Source organism: Toxorhynchites rutilus, chromosome 2, assembly GCF_029784135.1.
Source record: "Toxorhynchites rutilus septentrionalis strain SRP chromosome 2, ASM2978413v1, whole genome shotgun sequence".
Lineage (NCBI taxonomy): Eukaryota > Metazoa > Arthropoda > Insecta > Diptera > Culicidae > Toxorhynchites > Toxorhynchites rutilus.
In genome coordinates, this window is record NC_073745.1 from 131503996 (window position 1) to 131531248 (window position 27253).

General features: G+C 40.3%; 2 protein-coding genes across 2 annotated transcripts in view; both read right to left on the minus strand.

The window, feature by feature from the left end:
* Positions 1-8008: 8008 nt before the first annotated feature.
* On the minus strand, positions 8009-9046 carry LOC129766125 (PAX-interacting protein 1-like). Its single transcript, XM_055766591.1, has one exon. The coding sequence runs from the start codon at positions 9044-9046 to the stop codon at positions 8009-8011; it is 1038 nt and encodes a 345-aa protein (XP_055622566.1).
* Positions 8940-27253, minus strand: part of LOC129765246 (uncharacterized) — a 124589-nt gene continuing 106275 nt past the window's right edge. The window contains 5 exon segments of the mRNA XM_055765341.1: positions 8940-9339; positions 9341-11091; positions 16036-16513; positions 16578-16945; positions 17923-18124. Coding sequence (XP_055621316.1) covers positions 9082-9339; positions 9341-11091; positions 16036-16513; positions 16578-16945; positions 17923-18124 — 3057 coding nt within the window. The 3' untranslated portion in view covers positions 8940-9081.

Sequence of the window (27253 nt, forward strand, 5' to 3'; positions counted from 1 at the left end):
ATCGGTTGCAATACGCACACCTTCGTTGGGTACCAGTTGGATTCGTATTATGGAATGATTTATTCAGTCAAACCTAAATTCCGATGACTTGGAGTGTTTAGGCTTGATCTGCATGAACTCGATCCTTGCTGGATTTATGTCACTCATCCGAATTTAAGGTCATTTTTCCCAATGTCTGGCTCTCCGATTCTTGCTGCTGCCCGAGGAGCATTCTTGTGATTGGCCTCGTTTAATGTTGCTCTCGACATTCACTTGTTTGCCAAAACCGGAAGGGCCGTCCTCCGAGTCACTATCTCCAGCATCCACATCGCTGTCTCCACCGCTTGGGGGCACGATGACAAAGTCAATATCATTTGTTGACACTAGATTTTCGAAAGCGTCTTCATCCAAATCAATCAGATAATTGTACAGCTCCTCCGGATTATCGGGAAGCTGATATATCCTATTGAGAAAAAATGAAATGTTATTCGTTATGATAGATGCGTAGATATATTTCCTATCAATTGATGCAAAAACCTTTGCGATCTATTGAGAAATGCTCGAGTTATAAGCGTTCCAAATCTTGCATTTTTTCCTACTTGTTCAGTGCCTAGATTTCCATTTCACCCCCTATATCTTCCGGTTAGACGTAGTCCTACGTCAAAAATATACCGTAGTTGCACAGCGTACGAAATTTCATACACTCAAAAGTAAACATAGATTTTTTGCGGTTTCATAATTTTCATCGGATTTTTTGCTAGATATGATTTTTTACACTCGTCTAGTAGTGTTGTGTCACAGATTTGAGCAATTTAGAATCCTGAGGTAAAAGTTTGATAAATTTATGTTTACTTTTGCGACCCCATTAAACTCGAACTTTGCAAGCTTCAATACACAAAAAAATAACAAAAATGATACTGACACAAAAAAACACTCTTAAATTGTCATGTGGTATCATTTAAAATGCACTTAACACTTTAGTTTCAGCGAAAACAGTTTTTCAAAAACGGGCATTTTTGCGTATTAATTTCATACGCTGGGCACTAATGGGTTAAACTGCCTTCCTTCCTAAACTGTGGTTCTTTCCCCCTGTTAGTGTGAAACATTGCGTCCATTGTTTTGAACTATTGTGGTACTGTGCTGCATCATATTTCGGACACTTAGTTCTAACATCTAGAAATGCTTAATGCACTGAAGATAAAATTAAAAAACTATAAAACTATAAACTATAAAATTAACTATAAAATTAATATCACAATTGCTTCTTTAAAGTTATCCCTTGTTTTCACTATCACTTCATTTGAGAATTACATTTGATTTATCACATAGTAGGAAAGAATCCATACAGAATCCAAAATCCACTCATTATTGTTTGTGTGACGTTTGCTTAGTGTGAGCACGTTAAATTTACCCCTTCATCAATATTTAAATTTCTCTCGTGTTTCATCAGTTCTCATCATCGTTATCAGGTTACTGTAATTGCTTGGTAAGTGTTTCGCAGTTGACTATGAAATGAGGGGCTCTGAATGCAAGGGGTGTAAGTGACTTGATCGATTTCTCTTCATCAACTTTTTATTTAGTTAATAACTCAACTGCAAAAACTTTCCAATTTAAGTTTGCTATAGAATCCGATAGTCGAGGTTCCGACCTATTTTCCACATTGGTAAATACAGCTGGGAATGTATTTGCAGCTAAGCTATGACCCAAAGAGAGAGTCGATGTAGAGAAATCGATCAAATCACTTACACCCCTTTCATTCTAAGCCCCTCAAATATAATCAAGTGTAATGTAATTTTCGTTCAAAAAATCACAAAATCAAGTGTCCGGAATTTGATTTTTTATAAATGGTTTCCGAAGTTTAATTCTTATTCGCTTCATTTGAAAAGCATTTTATTCGATGATTTTTTTTTATGTTTTCAATCTAATAGGTACCAAAGTAGAAAGCTTGAAAGCATATTGAACTAATTTATTAGAAATATCAACCAAATAATTCCTGTGCATAAAGTTGAGATCTGTTCTCTGCATCATATGCCTTAAGCGTCCGAAATATGATTCAGAACGGTATGTTATTGCACTTCAAGCTCACGTAGTGCTCATTGAGGAGGAGTAGACTGAACGATTGTGCGCTCGCTAGGTTCATTTGAGAGAGTCGGAATCCCATCATTTTACTTTTTTGAAACTAGCGGTAACCGCAGTGTTGGTACCGATTGTCCCAGGTTGCGAAACTTCGTGGATTTCGGGGGTTCACCACGAGGAATTTTAGTTTAACGAGAAACCCTAATGACGTCTTTTTGAAATTTGTGTGGAGCTACAAGTGTGGCGCCACTAATCTCAGAAAACTTCAGATCACCAGAATTTTTGGGGTTTTGAGATACTTTTCCTTTGGAATGTTTTTGAGTTGAGATTTGGCGTTGCGTTGCATTTGTTTTCCTTAGCATAGTTTCGTCAAATCGGAAATTATTAACGAAGTTCCTGCAAGCGAGTTGGGACATGTTACGGACCCAATTTAGATAGCAAGGCCGGCCAATAAACAAAATAATGTTATTGAAGCGCAAACGAGCGCATAGAAAATTTATAGCCCAATGAATCACCAGATACGGCCATGTGATTCATCCCTTTTTTATTCTTTTCCTTTTGTATAGCTTCAGACAAGCGGTGCATGACGCACCAGAAAGTAGGGACAAATAAATAAACAAATTTGTGACCCGCACGATCCTCTGAATAGATCGTATTACTCATAGTGTAGCGCAGGCATACAAGATAGGAAATCACGTGTTCATTTGGGACCGTGAGCAGGCAGCATAGACAGATAAGGCGCCTGGAATACACAAAGACAACAAGGCACCAGGCGAAAGATGATTATTGCTGGTAATAAGCCTGGCCTCGCCCATTATCCAATATACGAAGGGCTATAAACAAAAATAACATTTTAGGCCGACGATGAGTAATAAACTTTCTAAATTGTACCCCTCTAGCGAGAGCGACAGAGGTCCGCAGAGATAAGCGGGTAGAAATTACATGTAGGGAAATAGCAGGCAGACAATCGATATGGGCTCGGTTGTCTGAGAAGGAAAGAGAGATCTTTTCTCTCGTTTATAGTTTTAACGCCTAGGAATGAATTCTTGGGTATATATATACTCGGGATTCTGGCCTAGGAAGTCAGTTCAATTCCCGTTCAAGTTCAAGTTCAGTGCAGTTTAGATCAAGTCAAGATTCAATTTAAGTTCAGTTCAAAGTTCAAGCATCAGTTCAAATAAAAACGGAAAGTTCAATCAAGTAAAATAGTTCAAGTTAAAAATATCCGAATCCGAAAACCCACTAAGCGTTGACAACCAGGCGTCACGCATCAGAATCCGGATACCCCCAAATTGGCAACCAGGCGCCACGCACCAGGCCAGAGCTCCTAACAAGGAAGGAGCTCGAGTAAAGGTATAACACACACATACACACACACCCAAAATTTCCCCCACCGAAAAGTAGTTGCGAGTTTCACTCGGACGGACCAATCTGGAGCCGTCTGATACTGAAACGTATTCGCGATTACGGGAATTTTGGAAGGGGCATAGCCCGTAAGAGACCAAAACAAGTCCAGGAAAATAGGCTCCCTGGCTTCGTTGCCTTTAATTAAATCCGTGATTCTTAGGCCTCAATTGCCGACATCTAGGGAAATAAGTTCCCTAGATTAATCACGAAGCGCTCGAGAGAGGACGAGCGAAAAGTCTTGCTTTAATTGCAAGCATCTAGGGAGTTCACATTCCCTAGATTTACAGGACATGGTCGACGACGTTAGCGCTCAGTCCGCGTGAATATAATTTGGATTGGATCGCTTGAGAATTCGCCATTTATCTGTGGATAGGTTCTCGTTTTGACTTTCTATGCGTCTTCATCTTTCAATGACGCTTTGTGACAAAAAAAGGCATAAAGAACTTCTGAATGAGGTATATTTTTTTGTGTCTAGAGCATTTCATCGCCTCTGCCTCTGGGAACCAATTTCTTCATTTGTTTCGAAGATTGCTGGAACCAGGTAACCTGACTTGTACGAGCAGTTGAAGAATTTTTGTTTGATCAGCTCGCTTCGTTGTTGCTCTACTGCAACTGTTTTGAATTTCACCCCAAAATAATGGATTACTTTTTCCCCAACCTGATACTATACTTTTTATTAATTTATAGTACGGGCATATTAATTGACATTGGCATGTATTATCGTTGTCAATTCGTCTTCAAATAAAAAAAAATACTGCTAGATCAACTCCGCCTGCGAATAACGAGTATCTATAGTAGCATGTCCGATAAAGAACCTGAAACTGTTGAGAACCAGAGCAGAGGGTCCAAAGCCCCTGAAGAGGATGGTTGTAATTGCTGTTATCCAAGGTTATCATGCAAAGAAAACAATGGATAAACTCTTAATCACATCACCCACCGCAGTGAATACTGATTCTTACCTCCCAACTATCCCTTCCTGGATAAACGCTAGGAAACCACGCTATAGAGGCGACCCTTCTGGCCTTCGAGCGCCGAATACCATACTAATATTCCTTCCCTTCCTCTGGTGACTGTAAGAGCGTGGCCGGCATCGCTATTTAAAGTTCGATTCACCGAAACTTGCAAAATGAGAATGATTTGCTACTCCCAAACGTCATCAGTGTGTCCTTCGTGCAATTTCGCTGGTTCAGGTCAATCACGGAGAGCAACTACGAAGTGTAAAGTCTACCCAAGCTCAAACTCAATTAAAAACACTGCTAGGTTATGTTCGATCTTCATTTAACATATTGAACCCCAAATTATTCTTGCTGCGCTTTCCATTCAGGTCTCGTCAAGAGCGTTTACAGAATATCAGTGTCAATCCCAGCTCCTAAAGATACTTACTTGGATGGCACTTACGTTCCCAGTGAAACTTTTGCCTTTTCAACGTAGGTATTTCTATCGGGTTTTTCAATAAGAGCGCTACGTTTTTTTTCTTAAATAAAACAAAAACGGTTTTGGATATCAATGAAATTATTTATTCATGTGAAAGTAAATTTGATGCCTTCGCGTATACAACTCGATTTCTTGTGCATGGCCATCACGGGTTCGTTTGCAGAAGTCCAGACGCTTAACCTAATTTTCGACTGTTCAAGCATAAATCGGCCGATACTGCTGCAATTTCACGTTCGATATTCGTACGAAGTTTATCAATCGTCGCTGGCTGTTGGCATAGACCATAGACTTGACGTAGCCCCACAGGAAATAGTCTAACGGCGTCAAATCGCACGACCGAGACGGCCAATTGCCTGGGTCATTTCGTGAGATAACACGCTCACCAAACTTGGTTCTCAATAAATCGATTATTAAATTCGCTGTGTGGCTTGAGGCGCCGTCCTGTTGAAACCACATATTGCCCAAATCCATATCACGACGTGTGAGAGACTGATTTGGATCTTCCTCAATTGATGCGCTAGCGGCAGCAATATTCTCGACACTACGGGCACTTTTTTGTCTCACTGGCACAGGAACATTTTGTACTGTGCCTGTGGATTCAAATTTTTTCACTAGACGCTCAACTGTTGATCTGACAGGACGATTCTGACGATCATAAATTGGACGTAGCGCTCTTAAAGTTGATGCCATTGACTCCGAATTCGGTAGAAAATTTTCATAATCTCGACTCGTTGTTGGATCGTATATCTTTCCATTATGAAATGGCAAACCTCACTGAAGAGAAATGTCAAGAGAGCGGGGAAAAAATATGGCGTAGTTTGCTGTCCCTATCGGTCTAATTTTGAAGCATCCCTATTGAAATCAGGTACACTGGGGCAAGTTGAAACGATTTTTAATTAATTTTGAAGTCCGTGTTAGGGAAACACAGCTCAGTGGGGAAAAATACCCCTGACTTGCATGTATATTTGCAGAGCGGATTTCCACAGGTACATCGATTTTGAAGTCTGTGTTGGGGAATCGGTAAATCGGACCAATCAAAACTTGGCAGTTAGGGCGTTTAGATAACGCTTGACATGTTACATTCGATTGGTATGCAATTCATTAGAATTCGTTCACAGTGAAAATAGTTATTAACGTTAACTTTATTTCATAAAATGGGTGGGTTAAATCTATGATATAACCGCAAGGTTGACGTGGGACTTTAGCTTAGCAATTATTTGTTTGTATTGATTGAATTCTTGTTTGAATAAAACAATTTCCGAATTCAATTGAATTCAATATATTTGCTTTGTGAGTAAAAACGATTGAACAAATGCCACGTAAGGGCAATTCATCTATCACAGATTATGATCTTCGTTACAAGTAAATTTAATGATATTTCTTTTACGTTTGGTATGATGCCTAGGACAAAATTTGTGAACGGAAGGATTGTCGAACGATTATTGACGTAGGTAGGCGCGGATTGCGTAAAGCATTCCAATATTCTGGTAATAGCTGTCATAAGGCGGGTTGAAAGATAATGTTTACTATATGTATTCTTATCACGTCAAGTTGGGCAAGTTGGGCCCCGCAAGAAACTCAGAAGCATCGCGTTGGATGACGAACGTGTTAAACAGTATCCCATTACTCAAAATGGTACTTTTTCGCGAAATTAATGTGGTTTTTGGACATAAGAGTCTTTTATTTCATTTGTCCGCCATAAAATTTTATACAAATACATATTCATGGTGAAAAACTAAAAATATGTTTGATTAAATTTGTCTCAAATTCCGAGCAGCAAAAATGCAATTTAAAAAAAGCATAACTTTTGAGCTACTAGACCGATTCAGATGATCGATATGTCAAATTAAAGCCAGTTAGTTATCTTTTTTAGAAAAATACTATACCCTCAAAAATCTGGTTTTCTTGATTCAAATTCCGAAATTGCTAACGCAAACATTTTATCGCTGGTTTGATAGTCAATTTTTTGCAAATGTTTAGTATTATAAGTTATATGCAGTATCGATATCTGTAGATGTTGTGAGAATGAAGCCTACACCACAAATAATGCCAGGATCTTTAATATTCAATTATTTATAATATTAAAGTTCAGTAAATTTACATTTAAAAATGAAGTATTCGGAATTTGAGATTGTTTGGATTTTGAGATAGAACGGTATAATATTTTATCGTCTCCTATATTCTCAACTATTTTTCCCTGTGGGTGAAAACAGATGTTTTTCGTCTGAAATCGGTGAGCATTTCGATCTCTGGTTTAGAGCGATGAAAAATTTGTATCGAGCAAAATTCTTATCGTCTCGATTTCTATAATTGAGCTCAGTGTGATATACAGAAATATTTTTTTTCTAGGCTGTGATATTATTCATTCTTGCATCGCTCTTTGTTCTTCTTCGTGGTATGTTACACGTATGGGCGAATTTTAATATATGCGTCATTTTTTTTATAATATTCAATTAGATGCGACCCCGAAGCTTCCAGAATAAGGCGAAAGCCCGATCGGAAAACATTACCGACCTTCCCTTGAGTCTAGATAGGTATTCTCACCGAATGAACGTCAGCACATAAAACAATATCAAATATCTTTTGGGAAAACACTAAATCCTTGATGTACTCGTTCCTCCTGAATGCAACACCAAGAGTAGATGTTGCCTTGAGTGAAGTCCATTGAGTTGCCCTCTCAGCCCTTTTAACAACAATTAAATAAGTGACACTTTCTTTCACCAATAAATTTGCACCGTTTTGCTTCGAATGATACAAAACATCAATAGCTAAACCAATTCATTTGCTTCCAATTTCCATACATCTAGGTTAATCTAGCATACTAGAAAAGGTCTATTCTAACTAACCATACTCGCAAAAATAAGAAAACAATATGTTCCTCGTCCACGAGGGAAAAAAAGTCTAATCGTCCCTTCTCCGAACAACAAAAATAAATTTTCATTAGCAATCTTACATACTAACGGTACTAAAATCAAAACTTGTTCTATTTTGTTCCTTTCAAACTTCTGCCTCGCTCACATTCACGAAGGTACAACGGATATACGTATATCAAGATTTTCACTAGACGACTCGTGTGGGTTTCACTCCAAATGAAAAAGTTCCTTTAGTGCAGCTAGCTTTTGCTGCTGGGCGGCGCGATACCGGTTACACTGGGAAGATTCTTATAGAACTGCAGCAACTGTTCCGGACTTAGTGCCTGGAGGTACAGACTAGGATTGGCATAGATCGCCGATAGATAGAGCGGATCGAAGGGAAATCCGCTGGCGAGTGATGCTGTGGCCGAGGAGGAGGAGGAGGAGGAGGACGTTTGATTCGGTGTCACTGGTGCCCGAGTGTTAGCTGTGATTGCGGGGGAAGATTGAGCAGCGACAGCAGCAGCAGCCGCAGCTGCCGCCGATTGCGCTTTTTGCTGTGCCTGCAACTGCGCGAGCATCTGCGCCTGTTTTTGCTTCTGCTCTTGGATGCGCTTTTGCTCCTGGGCAGCCTTCTGTTGCTGCTCGAGAACTGCTTTCTGCTGCTGTTCGATCAGAAGTTTCTGCTGCTGCTGCATTTGGACCTGCTGAAGGAGCTTGATCTGCTGGCTGAGCGAATGGGGCGAGGGAGAATCCGACGGGGGTGGATGCTGCGGGGATGGGGATGATTTTTGTGGGGGTTGGAACATTGGCATTTGAAGTTGAGGTTGAGGGATCTGCTGCTGGTGCTGCTGATGCATGGGAGATGGTTGACGATTGTGTTGAGGTGCGGCTTGAAACTGAGAGTTTGATCTCCGTCGCGGAGCTTTCTTAGGCGGGGTGGGAGATTGTTCCGTCAATGTGCCCAATAGCTGAGTTAACCCAGGGATGGATGCTTTCGACAGACCCGAAGAAGATAGTATACTAGCAACCAGTAGTGGATTTGCTTTTTGGAGGTTTGCAAGCAAAAGACCCGTTTCGAGAAGAGAATTGGGATTCGATCCCGTCCCATTGGAACTCGATGCGGATGAGCTGGATGACGATGGTCCGAGAGAAATCTTCGGACTTGGTTCTTTTGGGTTCGCAAGAGGTGAGGTACGTGCACCGGTTGGTGCTGGCACAATTTCGAATGGTTTATTCTTCGCGCTCGAGTGGCTTTGTTGCTGCTGCTGGGTGACAGGCAGGCTTGGTTGAGACATCTGCGTTGGAGCTTGGTTGGGGGCTTGCACCAACGTTATTTGTAAACTTGGTGCCGTTCGTGGTGCTCGTTTGGGGGTTTGATTGGACGATGCTCGTTGACGCGATGTTGATGCTGTGAAGTCCAGTCCGGCTGGAGGCTTATTGGAGAGGTTTTCCACACCCGATGACGTTCGGCAACTCGTGAGGTCGAGTAAATCTGTTGCTCCTGGGACAGGATTTGGTCTCGTTGGAATGGTGGGAATCGTAGGTACATCCTTTGGATTGCCGAAAATTTGCCCCGTCTTCGCGTACATGCCAACGGTCTGACAATCGATGGGCGTGGGAATGCACTTTCTTTCACGTGGACGGGAATCATCAATCGCTCTACTGCTCACTTCCGCAATTATATTGATACGCATTGGGTTGGAGACCGCTTTTGGGCTGTTTTGTGTAATGGCAGAGAAAATACTTGCTCCGTTGGAAATCGGTGTGACCTCGAGTCCTCCTTCGCGGAGGATATCCAACTTGCGCTTCTTCATCGGTGGCAGAAGTGATGGAATGGGACGAATCGAATGTTCCGCCTGTTTGACAGTGTTGTTGAAGCTCTTCGTGGGAGTTGGAGAGTCACTATCGTTATCGCTGTCCAACAAATCAATGACTTCCGTAGGTGATGGCAGATCCGGTTTGGATGTGCCGGTTTCACTGGAAGTACTCATCCCAGCGGGATTCCCACTAAACCCAGACGCTAATCCAGCGATAGCTGTTGCTCCTGCAACGCTGCTAAGCAAATTCGTTGCAATGGGGGTAATTGTGGTGAGATTTTGTCCGCTGAAAAGACTGCTACCTCCACTGACCAGAGAAATATTTTCCTTTTCGAACGACTTCCCGACTGTTGCAGCAGCAGCAACAGGAGAGTTCGGTGCATTTCCTGGTGGTTTACGGTCAGCCTTCATTCGCACGTGTCGCAGTGATGAAGTCTTCGACTGCGTATTGGATCCTACCGGAGGATTAGTTGTAGAGGTGCTGATAGAAACGGTGCCACTTGTGGGACACACCGACACCTCTTTGATTGTTAGATCGGGGTCTGTGTTCATGGGGCGGTTCAACGGGAACAGCGTTGCGCTAATGTTATTCTCATAATTAGCTCCCTTCGCATTATCCGCAGTTGGTGATTCGATGTTGATTTCCTGACCAGATTTGTCCTGCTTGAAGCTATACTTAAATTGTGGACTATCTTTCGAACCCCCGTTAGCGCTGTTGTCGCTGGATTGCACAGTTATTTGTTGGATCTGGATCTGATTTGTGATTTGAATTTGATTCGTTATATGCTGCGGACTTTGTCCACTTATCTGTTGACTATTTGGCTGTTGACCGCCCTGGGGATGGATTGTCGTCTGATGAACCGTGATTGTTGTGTGAGGTTGGTTTATTTGGATCTGTGACGATTGTTGATCTTTTTCATCGATGTTCGGACGCACGATAACGGTCAACGGAACCGAAACGGGGGACATTCCCAGATGAACTCCATTGGGACTCCCCGTAACTGTGCTGCTGTTGCTGTTAGTGTTTTCCAACAAAGGCGACATTGCCTTCGCTCTAAGTTTACTTTGTACTTCGCTCGGTTCATCCTTTACCAATTCTGGTGCGCACTTTTCCTCTGGATCCTTCTTCACTGGAACCTCTTCTATTGCCTGTAGAACTATTTCCTGATTCTCTTTGTTTTCTTTGGATTCAGATTTTATGCTAATATCATTCTCTGCGACGATTTCTTGTTTCTCCACTTTCAGCTCCACGAAGCCTTCCTTGCTATCATGGTCGTAAGGTGTCGGTGAGATTTGACTTTCGTGAGAAGCTTCATTCTGCTCGTCGATTTCTTTTTTCACAGCCTCGGCGATTTCTCGCTGATATTTCTCGTAAGGTAGCAAAATCTTCTCATATTTACGTCTGGTCATAACACCGTTCTCTCCACCTGTCCCCTCCAGGATCTGGTTCCATATTTCTTTACTGGTAATCTCATTGTAACCGCCTATCTTAAGCACGCGGGTGTAGATCAGGTAGAGTTTGACTGAAAAATATGAAAGAAAAAATACAATTATTGTTTACCTCTGAAGTATTTTTTTAACTGAACAAGAAATTAAATTGTAGAAAATAGCAAGTCATGTCATGAAAAATGTTACTGTCCCCAAAAACATCCAAATCGGTTATATAATAAATCAAACGTTCGAGATGAACGGACGTGAAAAAGTTTTATCCGGAAAAGAAGGGAATTTTCACAACTTAGGTTTGGACGAAAATCAGGTCATAACTCAATCAACGAACGATTGTAAAATTAACAATCTGAATTAAAAAGTTGATGGTATTGTTGCATGAAAGAATATCTGGATTTACAGAACATGCGAAAAAAATGTATTCGGAATTTTACGCAGAGGTAAACGGAACGGGATTTATACAATGTGAGGATGAATGGACCAAACGGCGCATACTAACGGGTGTTAAATAAAAAGTGAGATTTTTTTCAATACCTTTCAGTAACTCAAATAAAGAGCGTAAAATTTTCTTTCTTCAAGAAAATTGCTCTTTGGGCTCCCTAGAAACAGTAGGCGTGTTTGGTTTTGCTAGTTTGAATTTAGCCAAAGCAAAGATGGCGTCGAAACAGCACGTGCTCCGCGAACGCATTGTACGGTTCTAAGAAACGCATTTCCAGCAAGGAAAAAAGTTCACGGTGGCACATTTTAAGGAAGAAAATGTACCTGTCAGTACAGTATATCGTATCCTGGGTTTCCTGAACGTAGAGCGGAAGGTCGGAAGTGGTCGTCCGGTGACGATAATGACGAAGCAGAGCAAGACATCGTTAAAGAAGCTGTTTGACAATAAGGACGCAACCAGCCTGCGTGACGCCGGTCGGAAATATGGCTGCTCCCACGTATTGATCCATCGGACCCTCAAGATAGAAGGAATCGTCTGCAGGAAGAAGACGAGGTCGCCGGAGTACACGAAGGAGCAGATTGAGACGGTTAAATCACAGTGTCGGTGGATGGCCAAAAATACCGCGGGACGTCTTCCGTTCTGGACGACGAAAGCTATTTTCCGCTGTCCAAAACGCATATTCCAGGAAATGATAATGACTACTCCAGCGACAAGTCATCCACACCGCCTGAAGTGAAATACAAGTACAAGTTTGAAAAAAATGTTATGTTGTACATCGCCATTTCCGACCGGGGCATTTCAAAGTCTTGGTTTAAGCCGAGCGGTCTGGCAATCAACCAACAAATCTATCGGGAAGAGTGCCTTGATAAAATCCTGCTGCCGTTCCTGAACGAGCATCACGCGGATGGGAAGTAAGTCTTCTGGCCGGACAAGGCGTCTTCCCATTACGCCAAGAAGACGCTGGCGTATCTTGAGGAGAAAAAGATACCGTTCGTGCCGAAAGATCGTAACCCAACAAGCTTGCCCCAGTGCCGCCCAATAGTGGATTTCTTTGGCTCACTCAGTGCCCTAGTGTATAAAAACAATTGGAGGGCCAAGGACACGAAGCAACTGACTACAAGAATCCGGAATTGTATCGGGAAAATGGACGTAAGTGCCGTACAACGTTCTTGTGAGAGCATCGCGACAGAGTTGCGTCGAACAGCAGACCACGGCCCTTACTCAAACATTCATTGACATTTTTTTGAAGAAAATACATTATGTTATTAATAAAAAATACTGAAATCGATTTAAAAAACAATGTTTTTATATGTGATTGAAAAAATTATCATTTTTTATTTAACACCCGTTATCTAGGGTAAAGAGAGGCACTTTCTTTCATTCGAGTCGAGATTTACGGTTATCTCAATTTTTTTTATGCAGAACTACGTCTTCCATTAAGGGTGTCAAATCAGAGAACTAGTTACGATTTTATGAAATAAAGTTAAATCCCCTGGTGTGTAAACGGTTTGAATTGATGAAAACTAGAAACATTTCTAGATTTTCCCATACATTTGTTCTGCTCATTTGTGAGCTTCCCTACCCATGCCGTCAATAACGAACAATCTAACAGCGAGTAACGAATGATATAAAGTCTCCGTTAACAAAGAAAAGCAGAAAAAGTAAACGAAGGGGATTATTTGCCTTGGATCTCGCTAAGGCAAACCGTTCTAGATACGAAGCAATGAACATCGCTAACCTAAACGCGCATCTCTATCGCATTGGGCTCGCAGCAAACAATCTTTGTGATTGTGGCGATGGCTACAACGACATCGAGCATATTGTCTGGTCGTGTATCCGGTTCCATGCTGCTCGCTCTCAGCTCTCTAGAGCACTGAGAGCAAAAGGCAGACAATCGGATATCCCCGTCCGGGATATCTTAGGTAGCCGTGATCCTGATCTTCTGCTTCATCTATACCTGTTCCTCAGAAACGCCGATGTCAACGTTTAATGATGTTTCCTTCGTTGTGTCCCCGTTTCATATCCCTCCTATCCGATCGATAAACTTTTACTTAGTCGCGGCAATACATACACACACTCTTTACAGATGCACGGGCCGAAGGTTGTGCAGTCCACTGATGATTCAACAAAAGCCAAAGGTTGTACCGCTCATGACAACTCACACGAGCTGATGATTGCGCCGGCTAGTGACCATTCTATCCTGGATTCCTCGAGAAGACGCACCACGCTAGATATGGGGTACAGACTAGGGGGGCGTTGCTGATTAATAGTCAGCTGCATCCCAATAGGAAGTATCCCGTGTCGGGCACAGGTACAGATCATTGAAGACAGCAACATCACAATTACGAAAACACTTGTAATACTAACCTCGAGCCAACCGCGAGTAATCGGTTACATATTACTAACATAGTTATAAGGCAAACATTGTCGAAATATTGAACTCCCGGCCCCGTCAGGTTGACGCCATATGAGCCTTAATAAAAATATATATTTTGGATAAAACAAAAAATCGCTTGTTCTTCCTTGTTTTGCGTCATCATACGCCCCGTCATCTTCGTTTCGGATTGAGCTGTGGACGTGACCAAATTACATACTCGCTGATGTCTCTGGCATTGCAATCATTACATCAAACTAGGCTATCATCGGCTCACCAAGTAAATCATTGTTCAGGAATTTTTTGTGTAATTTGGTTTCGCATGACAGTAGCAGAACTATCTCCATCAAGGATGACAGCTAGGCTAATCGAGATTGGAAATATTATAGCGAATTCGTTTTTGTTCAGTTCAAGACTGTACAATTCGTGGTTGCTCTCCGTGATTGACCTGGACCGATCAAATTGTACAAAGAACACACAGAATGACGCTTGGGACTAGCAAATCATTCTCGTTGTGCAATTTTCGGTGATTCGAGCTTTAAATGGTCAATAACGTCGCCGGCCACTTCCTTACAGTCACCAGGGGAAGGGAAGGAGTGTTAGTATGATAATCGTCGCCCGAAGGCCAGAATGGTCCCCTCTATAGCGTGGTTCCCTCACGATTATCATGGAAAGAATAATTGTTAGTAGGAGAGGGTAAGTATAAGGATTCACTGTGGTAAGTGATGTAATTTTTTAAACGCGGATTCCAGCGGGAAGGAAAGTTTTTCGAATTCTAAGTGTGTTTTATTTTATTTTATTTTATTTTTTTTTCTTATCAATAGCACTTTATTTAAGATAGATTACAACAAATTATACGCTTCCAGTGAGAACAAATCTCTTTAAAGGAAGCACACTATCCTATTTTATAGTTAATTAAAAAACTAATTCATAACACAAATTGTGTTTGGTGTTGCCAACAATTTCATTTTAACTTATTTGAATCTACAGGCATCCTAAGAAGGATATCGGGAAAACACTTTATGATATAATGTATCGTCGCTGAATTGCGTGGGTTATCATGTCGCGAACTACTTCATTCTCAACATATTTGAACACCCGGCGGCGGAGGATATGCGTAGGCATCCTGAGAAGGATACCGGAAATATAAATGCTCATCGATATACTTTGGGGTTTATCGAGAACTATTTCATATTTGACCCCGGTGGTTATTTATAGGCATCCTGAGAAGGATACAGGAAAAAATTCTTAAAGCAGTATTCTAGTCTAGAAATTCGAAAAAAAAATCAAAAAAGTTTCCTTCATATTTCTGTAGTTTAGATATTCAAGAATATACCTTAGATAGGACTAATCGAGAATTCTATTATTTACAGAGATAGAGCTATTTTAGTGATGCGGTATCTAACCTGGTACGACCATAACAATGAACTCCAAACGCGTTTTTCTCGAAACTAGTTTTTTTCAAACTGGCGTACACGATATCTCAAGTTCTACTGAACCGGTTCAAGTCGAATTTATATGGACATAATCTGCAAGCATCTCTCTATCGCATGAACCTCTAAAGAATGATATTTTCTGAAATTTACTATTTTTTTAAAAATGGGAAAACGTAAGAAAAAAGTTTTAAACGGCATTTTGTTTTTCAAACGTTCGTCATTTTGTCAACAAACATGTTTTTGACTTGGCCGAGGTTCTTGCTATAGCGGCATCTTTACTGATTCAGAATCTGTTCGATTTTTTCGTCAACTGATTTTACAATAAAAAAAACCATTTTCAGGGCGACCAAACCAGCTCGTACAAATATCAGCCGCTTTAAACTAGATACATCGTAGACCACTACAATGGCCTCTAGCGAGAATAATCGAAGTACATTCTGGCGCTGACGGTGTAATTCGACTAGAATTATGTTATAAATTGTGTTGAAACTAGTTTCAAGGGGGGCGGTTATATTTGCCCCTGAAGTATTTAAAAAAAATGAAATAGTAGAAATTAGCAAACCGTGAAAAATGTTACTGTCCCGAAAATCATCAAAGTAGGCTATATAATAAATCGAACCTTCGAGACGAACGGACTTGAAAAAATGTCTCCGGAACAAAAGGAAATTTCCACAACGTAGATTTGAAAGAAAATAAAGTCAAAACACAATCAACGAACCAACCCCCAAAAAACCAACAATTTTGCTTAATTTCGTATTTGATGGCGCCTTACCATTTCTTAAGGTCGTTGCTTGATTATCAGCGTAAGCCAAAGCTTTGGCATCCAGATACTGTTGCAGTCGTTGCAGAAAGTCTTTTTCATCCGGTATCATCCCGTCATGAATTCGGAACAAATTATTTTCCTTCTCTTCCTCCTCTTCGTCCACTTCAGCGTCTCCCAAATGTGTAGCTTCCGCAGCTTGAACCTCGTCTTTCATGGAGCTATCGATCTCCTCAAGCTCCTCTTCTGCCTCGCTCTGGTCGGTCTTTGTGATAATCTTGCAGGACTTCGGTTTGCGGCCTGCCTTTGATTTGCGATTTTTCGATTTTGGCGGTTTTGATTTGCTTCGCGGTTGTGATTTAATCGGTGGACTTGGTACGGGTGCGGCTGGAACAGCAATGGGATCCGTCACCTTACCTTGTGATGCCCGCGTTGGTCTAGGGTTATACCGGGGCGTTGAATGAAGAGCAACTTTCTTCGACGGAGACACCTAGAAAAAAAAAGAATCAACGGTTGGGACCATCCCTTTGCAATGATCGTCACACAGAGCTTACCTTGCTATACGAATAATCGGACACATCGGAATCATTCGATTCACTTTCCTCTGAGATTCCCTCTTTCTTGACCAGCTGCGACGAAGAGTCGGAAACCGTCTTCTTCCGCTTGCCACGGGGCCTGCCCTTGAGTTTGGGCGCCAAATGATTGCACAGCAGCTCGTGCGTTTCGAGCTCGGGATAGTCAAAAGTATCCTTGCAGAACATGATTCGCATGTTTGGCGTTGTCGCTACAAAACCGCTGAGTGTCTCAATCAGGGTGTTCCGCAGCCATTTGTCACTGACGCCCTCCAAACGTTTGAGTACTGACCGGTAGCGGCAATACCGCGAAAAACTCAACACCGCCACTTTGGAAGCAATGTTTTCGACTGTAAACCATAGAAGAATGTTCAAGTATAATATTATTAATGATGTAGGGTTAAAAAAACAAAACAAATTTGACCATTAAAAATTGTGTTCTGTGTCTGACATGCATAAATCATTCTACTCGCCGTTGTGATACGATTTGTGCTGATGTCTCTAAGTTTTTTTTTCTTGGATCTAACGTTTCTATCTGTTGTTGTGACAAATGAACCGGGTACAGTGACACCCAGCTTAGAACGGTACGAGCGAAACGATCTGAAAAGTAATTATCGTAGAGAACTGCTAGCGCACATACAGCAGTGCATATCGAAGTCGTTCTGTAAGCGCCATAAAGCTCATGTGTAGAGAATAGCTATTCGTCCATTCGAAGTTCTTCCTCCACCCGCGTAAGCCGCAATTATGTTGCTGCCCGACCGATTGATCGTTTGCCTATGCGTTAGCTGTATTCTAGTGACCACAACTCGAGCTTCAATCTTCGATTCAAGTCGTACAGTTTCAAAATCGCGTTATCGATCGTATTACGATTCTGTTGGGGAGTACGGATTAGCGCACGATCGATATGAGGTGGATGTAATAGTGCAGGAAGATATTCTCATGAAGAAGCAATGTGAGTGCATTCCTCGGTATCGTTGCCGACCGCCACGGAATATAATTCTCCTGAAAACGTGAGTATATCCAAAATCACGGCGTCGCGTTGTTATTTTTAGTGATGATCAAAATTTCTAACCCAAAAAAAACCTTTTTCTCTCATTTCCTACAGCAAAGACTGCCACCATCGTGAGAAAGTATGCTGCGAAACATGATATGGAAGCGACATTAACCCAATTAAGACAGCAGCACGCGATCAGAATCGATTCGCGATGAAGAGACGCCTCCACATGTTATTAACATTTCAAGTGATGGAAATAATAATTATTGAAACGTACTAATGTTCTATCTGTGTGTGCTGTATGTGTACTGCTAAACGAAATGAAGAACTAACCAGAATGCTTCTCTTTGTCCACATCGGCAAAGTCCAGCGACAAGTTTTTGCTGAGGAAACGAGTCACCGTCATCGAGTCTTTCGCGCTGTGTTCGTTGAATGTGGTTCGTAGCCCCCAGTTCCACTCCACATCACTAGTTATCCAGTTGAGCAAATCGTCCGCCCGCAAGATCACCTTGTCCGAGATAGCCAGCACTTCGTCCTGGAAAACAAATTAAAGGTTGGAGGAAGAGATATTAACACAATAGTGACAGTAGGGAGAAACGTCTCATTTTTATGCTAGACATCGGTGTTTCACCATAAAATGAACCTCATAACAGCGGAAACACAACTTGTGTTAATTCTTCGGATGATACATTTCCGCCGTATAAAGTGTGCATAAAGGGATACTGCTAATGTTTTGTGGCTCAGCTTGGAGAATTTTATGTGTTTCTAGCTGACTCGGCAAAATTCGTCCCGCCCAAAATTTGTTTTTTGTTATCAATACCTTCAAACATTCACGTTTTCTTGCTATGAGCAAGTTCATCGGTCCAATCGCAGAACTGTTCATTGATTGATCCTTTAATCGACCCCATTGAATTTACCCTTTACTATAAAATTCCTAGTATTTCTAACAAAACTCATCATCATAAACAGATTATTTTCAGACACAATTCTCGTTCAAGATTTTTCAACCACTTGCAAATAACATGTTTCTCCGTCACGTGGAACAAATGTTTTTGACAGAAAATATAATATAATAAAGACAGTCCTAAATCGGACAATTCCTTCCTCGAGTTCTACTCTTATCAACACATCCGGCGATCCTTTTTTTGGTATCGATAGAAGAAGGTATAGGAGTGCGTTTCATCACATTAAAATCCATTTCCAGTTTCGAACAAAGATCAATTTTGCTCACGCAAACATCAAATGGACTAACAGCACTTGTCACTATGTAATTGTAGAACATATGGGAATTTATGGGGGGAGGTGTGTATTCACCATAGAAACGTTTTGTGCCCCGTAAAACCTTCACATGCCAAATGTGGCTTCATTTACTTGATTAGTTTTCGAGTTATGCAGACACCAGATAATTATATCAAGATTTTTCTGTGTTGTGGCGGATCTCATCGCAGATTCAGGTTGACACGTTTATACCCCAGGTTGAATGTAGGGCCTGAAGTATCGGCTGGAATTAGGCTTAGGTTTGCTCAGCTGTCTGGTCTCGAAAACGATTAACAGACCGTTGTCGGGTATCCAGTGAAGCGGGAATTCGTTTGTAAATGTTAGGCTAATGCTGACATAGGTATTGGGTTCAATTTCTGATCGGTCAAGGATTTTTTCGGGTTGGAAATTTTCTTGACATGCCTTGGGATATGTGAAGTGATGGGCCTGAAGTGTCGGCTAGAATAAGGCTTGGGTTTGCTCAGCTACTAGAACTCGGAAACGATCGCAATTGCAGGCCGTGGCCGGGGATCTGATAAAGCGGGATTTCCCTTGAAAATTCATGGCTAATACTGACATAGGCATTGGGTTCAATTCCCGATCGGTCTAGGGTCTTCCCGGGTTGGAAATTCTCTCGACATGCCATGGAATGAATACTTTAGACAAAGGCTTAAATTGTTCTATCGATTAGTAATCTATGTCTGCGGGATAACCAGTCCGTTTTCTTTTCAATTTAATGTGCTTACTGGTTAGTATGATGTAATAAACTCAGTAACTCAATTATTATCAATAAGATAACTCGTCCCGCTCAAGCCTTTGTAGGGGAAAGAGGTGGGACCATCATCATCATTTAAAAAAAAAAAAGACACGTAATCAAGCACAATTTGGGAAAGGAAAAAGTGAAAATTCGGAAAATAAATTCCCATATGTTATACAACTACATAGTGACAAGTGCTGTTAGTCCATTTGATGTTTGCGCTAGCGAAATTGATCTTTATCCGAAACTGGAAATAGATTTCAATGTGATGGAACGCACTGATATACGTTCTTCTATCTATAACAAAAAAAAGGATCGCTGGATGTGTTGATAAGAGTAGAACTCGAGAAAGGAATTGTTCGATTTAGGACTGTCTTTATTATATCATATTTTCTGTATCAAACATTTATTTCATGTAACGAAGAAACATGTCATTTGCAAGTGGTTGAAAAATCTTGAACGAGAATTGTGTCTCAAAATAATCTGATATTATAATGATGAAATACTAGGAATTTTATTGTAAAAGGTAAATTCAACGGGGACGATTAAAAGATCAATCAATGAACAGTTCTGCGATTGGACCCATGAACTTGCTCATAGTAAGAAAACGTGAATGTTTGAAGGAATTTATAAAAAAATAATTTTGGGCGGGACGAAGTTTGCCGGGTCAGCTAGTAAATTATATTTTTGACGTAGAACTACGTCTTTCAGGAAGGGTGCCAAATCAGAAAACAGGTCACGTTTTTGTGAAATAAAGTTAATGTTAATAACTATTTTCACAGCGAACAAATTCTGATGATTTGCACACCAATGGAATCGGAAATTCTCTAAGATTAATTTGATATACTATACAGTACAATCCACTAATGACTAAATAGTTTAAATTAATGAAAACTGGAAGCATTCTCATTTTCCCATACATCTGTTCTGCCGATTTGTGTGCATTCCCGAACAGAGCTGTCAATAACGAGCAACTGATACATTAGTTTCTGTCCGTTTTCAACATATTTGGTTTAAATAAGCCATTCGTGATTTGAAGCCATCATTTTTTGTGTGGACACCGACTGGATAACATCGTTGCTGGTCGAGCTGAACAACGAGGGATCGAGTGCCTTTCTCATCATCATCATTTGAAGTCACACCACTTCTCGTGTGGTGATCATCGAAGCAACATGGTAGTCGCAGAGCGTCGAGCGGGGGAGGATTGTTTTCTTGACAGGTGAAGGAGGAGTATGGAATAGAGTTTCTTTCCACAAGAACCCTTCTCAGGGCTAGAGGCGGAAACCAAAAATAGAATAGAATGAAAACACAGATGCGAGTGAGCTAGCATAACGCAACGAGCGGATATCATTCATGCCTAATGCTGATTTCACACACATACATACACAGCTCGATACAAGGAGAGGAAGCCCACTGTATCGAGGTGTGCTACGACAAAGAAGAACAGCATACGAGAATTTTTTGTGATAGTGCGAATATGGGAGAGTATCCAGAATTTTGGAATATAGACATACACTGCATTTATTTAGATAAACGTATATTTCATGAAAGTATGCTTTCAAATTCCAGCATTGTAACCTCACTGTTGCATGTTGTGGGGCTCGATCACATCTCAAGCGAAATATAGGAGCAAAAGGGTTCATAGTTTGTGATTGATATCTAAGTGGGAAGGAGAAAGTCTGATGCGAGTTGAACCAAATAAACGAGAAGTGCTGATAGTTTTTCTACTCTACTCGACTCTTTCGAGTCTACTGAAGTAATAAAAAATTAAATAGCCAAAGAGGTATTTCAAAAAGTTCGATGCATTCTAAAATAATATCCAAAGTGATAAACAAGTGAATTGAATAATATAATTCCGTCCTAGATACAACCCATTACAATTTTTTTACGAAATATTGTTCTGTAGTTTTAGCTTACTAAACTTAAGTTAATAATTATGTAGTTATAATATATTTGAATAGTGTTTGAATAGTTGAATATATTTGAAAAATGTACTGCTAGATGATGGCTCTTCATCCACTTGAGCCTAATTAAGTAAATAAAGGAAAAAAATCATCATCATCATCATCAATAAGTCCGGTTCCAACCAGAACGTGGAATTTGGAGCATTCAGATAATTCTTGACATTTTAAAATTATGCAATAGTTCGTGTTCCGTCTGCTAGGAACTGTGGGGTTGACTGTATAGTTTGAATGTTGTTCCACTCATGGAGACAACGGGTGCGTGGAAGAACCCCTCGTGTTTCTCACGCTTTATTCGACGGGTGGGAGCCCTTGTGACTCCGCTCCGTGCTGTGAAAGGCCTAACCTTTTGGGATGTGCTTCGGAAAGGGTTTGAGCAGTGCAGAATGAACACATGGTGTTTGAGTACTATTTACACCTTATTAATTTTAATCATAATCACTGAATGCTAATATATACACATTATTTACACTTATGCGATTAATACGCATGCGAATGCGCCGTTATTCTCTTGCTGGTAGAATTGCACTCCTGTAGAAAATCTGCTGCTGCTACTTTTGAAATAAGTTGCTACTATTGCTATTTGCTCTGGATTTGCACTTTGCACTTGCTACTTGCTCGACGGTTGAATAACGACTCGTGATCGGTCGGGGGCTATATTCGTATGAAGTGTTGCACCCGAACAGGAAAAAGGGTGGGGACCTTCGATTCAAGTTCTTCCTCTCTCTCTCTTTCTCTCTTCAGTGCGATGGCAAAAAATTAACCCGGTGTTCATTCTAGAAGGCGACAAAGTAAACACGGAGGTCTACATCAGGATTTTAAGTAAGTATGTTCTTCTGTGGATCAAAGAGAAGTACGGCCTGAAGCCAAATGTTGTATTTAAATAAGATGAGGCTCCGTGCAACACCACGAACCGCACTCAGAATTGGTTGCTGGAATATCTGCTGTTATGAATAAAGGATACGTGGGTGCCATCCAGCCTCGATCTTAATCCGCAGAATTACTCAGTATGGCGCGTCATGAACGCCAAAGTCTGTTCTGAACGCCACCCGAGTACACCGAGCCACAGACAAACGTCGACAAACATGGAGAGGAATGGATCCAAGCTACATTATTAGGACTTGCCAATCGTTCCGGAAGCATGTGGAAGCCATAATTGCAGCAAGTGGAAACTCGATCGATGATTAAAATAGTATAAGACTCTCAGAAACATCCCTCTTCGAAAAAATTAAAAAAAAACGAAACCGATTTGAGATTTTTTTTTCAATTTTTACATTAATTGTGATTTTAAGTAGCTGCCACCATATGTACAATGTTTGAAAAAATCGAAGAGTGTCGCGTCAAAATCGGCTTTTTTTCCGGCTGATTTGGCGTGGAGTTTCTCATAGGGCAAACATGAGGGTGCAGAGAATTAATTTTGCACGAATATATTGGCTGAGTAATTTGTCTACAAGTTGTATTACGACGTTGAGTGCAAAGCAAACGACAAACTTTACTGTTGCTGTAACCGATCACACGCATTGGCCGCTGAACAATCATGAATTAAAAAAGTTAGTTTCATTCATAATTTTTATTTTAAAAATGTGTTGATTCCTTCTGAAAATCTATTATCATTTACGCTCCACAAATCGAACATCCGTAGCTCAATGTCGTCAACGCGAATTGAAACAGCTAGATGTTATGAAGACAACAGCGACATCAGGTGGTAAAGGACTCCACTCACAAAATTATCCATGACACGAACCACTCACGGTTCTGATTACACAGCACCAGAAAGATTGACTCTCGATAGATTTTTCGATATTTACAGCGAAACTCGTCCAAAAGCGTCTCGTTCATATCAACAAGCCTAGCAGCACAAAAGTGAACCACTCCCGGCAGGTTTCACTGTTAATCGCAACAGAAAATCATGCCCATCACCGCTCATAATTCGTAGATCAACAATGTCTACATAATCCAACTATATTTCCGAGGCCATCGAACACACTTATGGAAGCGCTGTTATTTCTGTCGCTTATTAGTGTGATGGGATGCGGAAATTCGAACATGGTGCGATACATTTTTTGCTGCTGTTCTGTTTTATTTGAGAAACAAAACACTTGCTATCGCGTTTCGATATGGATATTCCGATATCTGCATGGAATAATAATATTCTACTATGCAGTCGGTCAAGCTATAGAGCAAGAGTAATTTATTATTTTACCTAATAAATTCATAACAGATGGTGAATTCTCTTATCAGTCTATCATTACGAGCGTGAATTTCTCGAACGTGTTTTCGCCGATATGCAAGAAAATCGACTTTTCTCATACTGAGCAAGGGACAAATACAGTTGTCGCGTCGAGGATACAAGTGCACAAGTTCAGATTGAGGTGTATTATAAGCGCCCAGCGAGTAATATTCTGTTTTGGAATTGTACGTGTTTTATGGCGACCATATGTCAGAAGCAGCAGCTAGCCTCACTTGTGGTGGTTCAGACCTTGGGATTAACATTGTAATTGCTTTCGATTTGCGTTTTTTTTTTCTCTGCGGTAGTGTTACAATGAATCTGTTTCTTGATGAATATATAATCGTTGCTTTTTTCTATCGAATCTCTTGTTACACGATAGTTTGAAGTACACAATTTATGTTGATATTTTGTCAAAAAAATTAATAAATGGTATTGAGTTATATTTTTATAACATATTCTTATGAACATATCACCAAAACTATCATGTTAGAAGCATTGAAGGTTTTTCGTTTGAAACATATGACTTCCCATTAAATATGAGCGACTGATATTGTAGTCCGAATGCTCATCCTTCGGACTACAACATAACAGAGAAAGACGAGAGACAAATGAATATACAGGTCTGACTTGATCACATTCTGGCTAATAATTGGTGTGCAAAAATAGATTCATTATTTTTGCGTAAAATTCAAAACTTAATTGAGGATGCTTCGGATTGTCTGGTTTGGGTCAAATGCGCACCATTTTGTTGAATAATTTGTTGTCATTTTAAAGGAAGCTTCCCAAGGCCTCTCTCATAGAAGTCTTGGTTCTTATTGACTTACTCAACACTTTGACGGCCATTTTGTTTTGGCCAAAAAGTTCGTAAAAACCTGGAGGGCCCAATGGTCGATTCTTATACTAGATGGTGCCAGGAACCCATCTGGCATAAAATTTCATCCCCATCTGCCATATAAGGGTAAAAACTACCTGTGTGCAGTACTGCACAAGCGGCCCCAACTCAAAGTAAACGAGTAAAATATCGATAAAAATCATTATAAACCAATCTATTTTTTCGAAATTACATTTTCAAAGCATTATTTCAAACTCGTAAAATGTCTTCTATTAAAACAATCCAGACATAAAAACTTTTCGGAGCATTTCGGGAAGTGATAAATTGTAATTGGTAGAATAGGGTAAATGATCTTGGTTTGTCCAATTTGGGGTGTTTTTACTAGTAAATGCAAATCGATTTTTCTTCATGAAAATCACACATAATCGATACGAGTTTGGGTTTGTTGAGAAGCCCCAAGTCTCTAGTTGCTAATACTACCATAAGGTGTTGAAATTATTCAAATTTTTATGTTTTTTAACGATTTTCCTTAAAGAAGAATTATTATCATGGTTTGACCACCTCTGATCATGGTTTGCCCAAAAAAATGATCATGGTTTGTCCGGTTTTAGAAATCTCCATTTTTGAATGAAAACATTCGAATTCACAATTAGATGTTGCATTTATCATTGCTTGAGTTTACTGTCATCATATTGATTCATTCATAATTTAGGCTTTCTTCAGAATATTGCCTTTTCTTGGACATTTTAGAAGTGTTCACCTCAACACAATCAACACAGAAAAACCATACTTCTGCTATGCGCGAAGCACACCATAAACAAACATAAACAAACTGCAGCGCGCCAAGCGGTTGCCATAGAAATCATGTGGACAAAACAACATTATTGAATTGGACAACTCATGATCAGAATTGAGTTCATCAAAATGCGTTAATTTAATGGTTTAGCTATGTAAATCCGATACAAATGGTGAGCAAGCATGATGTTTACAATATTTATAAGTGTTGTAATCCAGAAAAGGTCTGAATACGTGCCAAATAATCATCTGGTGATCGATTAAAAGTTAGCTCGAATGAGGGGCGCATTGACACAAATAGAAGGTGTATTTTATAATCCTTTAAAACATGTGATTTCGTAAAAATATACTATCAAACTACTATAAATCATGTAAAAGGCAATTTCATTTATATGTTTCGAAACATCCGAAGGCCTTATTTGACACAAGAGCGCTGAATTAGAGCATTCAAAAAAGTGGGCAAACCATGATCATATTTTCGACTGGACAAACCAAGATCATTTACCCTAATACAAGCAGTGATGCCAAGCTACGAGATCGGAGTGTCCTACTATGTATTGAGGTCAGTAGAAAAAGAAAAACATATTAGTTTTAAAGTAAAACGTGTGCTGTAGCGCACACATTTAAAACTTTGTTCCCAGCGGAATAATGTTTGAATCCAGTACGGCAATCGATTTTCACAATCTTCGCTTGATCCCAATTTGTTATCACTCAGGAAGTTTTGCAATGCGAGAGAAAGATGTTAATCGGTTCAGTTCTCGATGCGAATTCGTTGTTATGTCTCCAATGCTGTCAAAACGGGTCGCACGAAGTGGTCAAGTCAGGAGAGTACGGTGCTTGTTCAATAACGTTCGTGCCATTTTTGGACAGAAAATCGTTCACTATGATCGATGATGAGCTAGTGTATTATCGTGATGCAGAATTCAAGTGTTATCCTTCCACAAATCTGGCCGTTTGCGACGAATTTTCTCTCTCGAACACCTCATAACGGAATGAATTCCAAATGGACAACACCATAAATATCGAAGAAAACAGTCACATGCACTTTGCTTTTGCTCGATTTCGACGTGGTTTTTTCAGTTTCGACTCGTTTGCAGATGTACTGATGATTATTCACTCGAACGGTCTCGTGAGAGATATGCAATTCGCGGGATAGTTCTCTCACAATTGAATTACAATTTTCGAGCACCATTTCTTTTATTTTGTCGGTGTTTTCATCAGACTCACTCTCATCAGTTTTATCAGAATAGTCGTCCTTGACGTGGCAAATCGTTCAACCCTTCTCGGCCGTCGTTTCACAAATTTCTCATAATATCTTTGAGCAAAAAAAAACAAACTAAACAAACGCGCTCAAAATTGACATTATAACCACTAACCGTAGCACCAACTTAAAAAAATTTGAAAAATGTTCAGCGGGATGAAATAAAATTACAAATTTCCGGTATCTATTTAATAGAATGTATATTGGACAGCACCTTTTATTTTGTAACAAATATAATCGGTGGAAAGATAAATAAATACAGTCAGATACTTGCACACTTCAACACTTCAAATCAGTCACTATGTATTATTGTTTCCTGTATAGAATGGAAAATTCCACTAAGGTTGCCAATTGTGTAAGCTGGCGACCCTAAGCGCATTGTATGAACCGTATAACGTGGGTTTGAAGTGCGAATGAAACGGACATACAACTCTAACCAGTTCAAATCTCGTTTTACCCGGGGCCGTGTGATAAGCGAAAAACAGAACTTCTCATGTCGTAAAGAACAACGGAAAAATATTTAGATAACATGATGTGCTCTTCCCGTGGCTGTTGACCGGATTTTTGACGT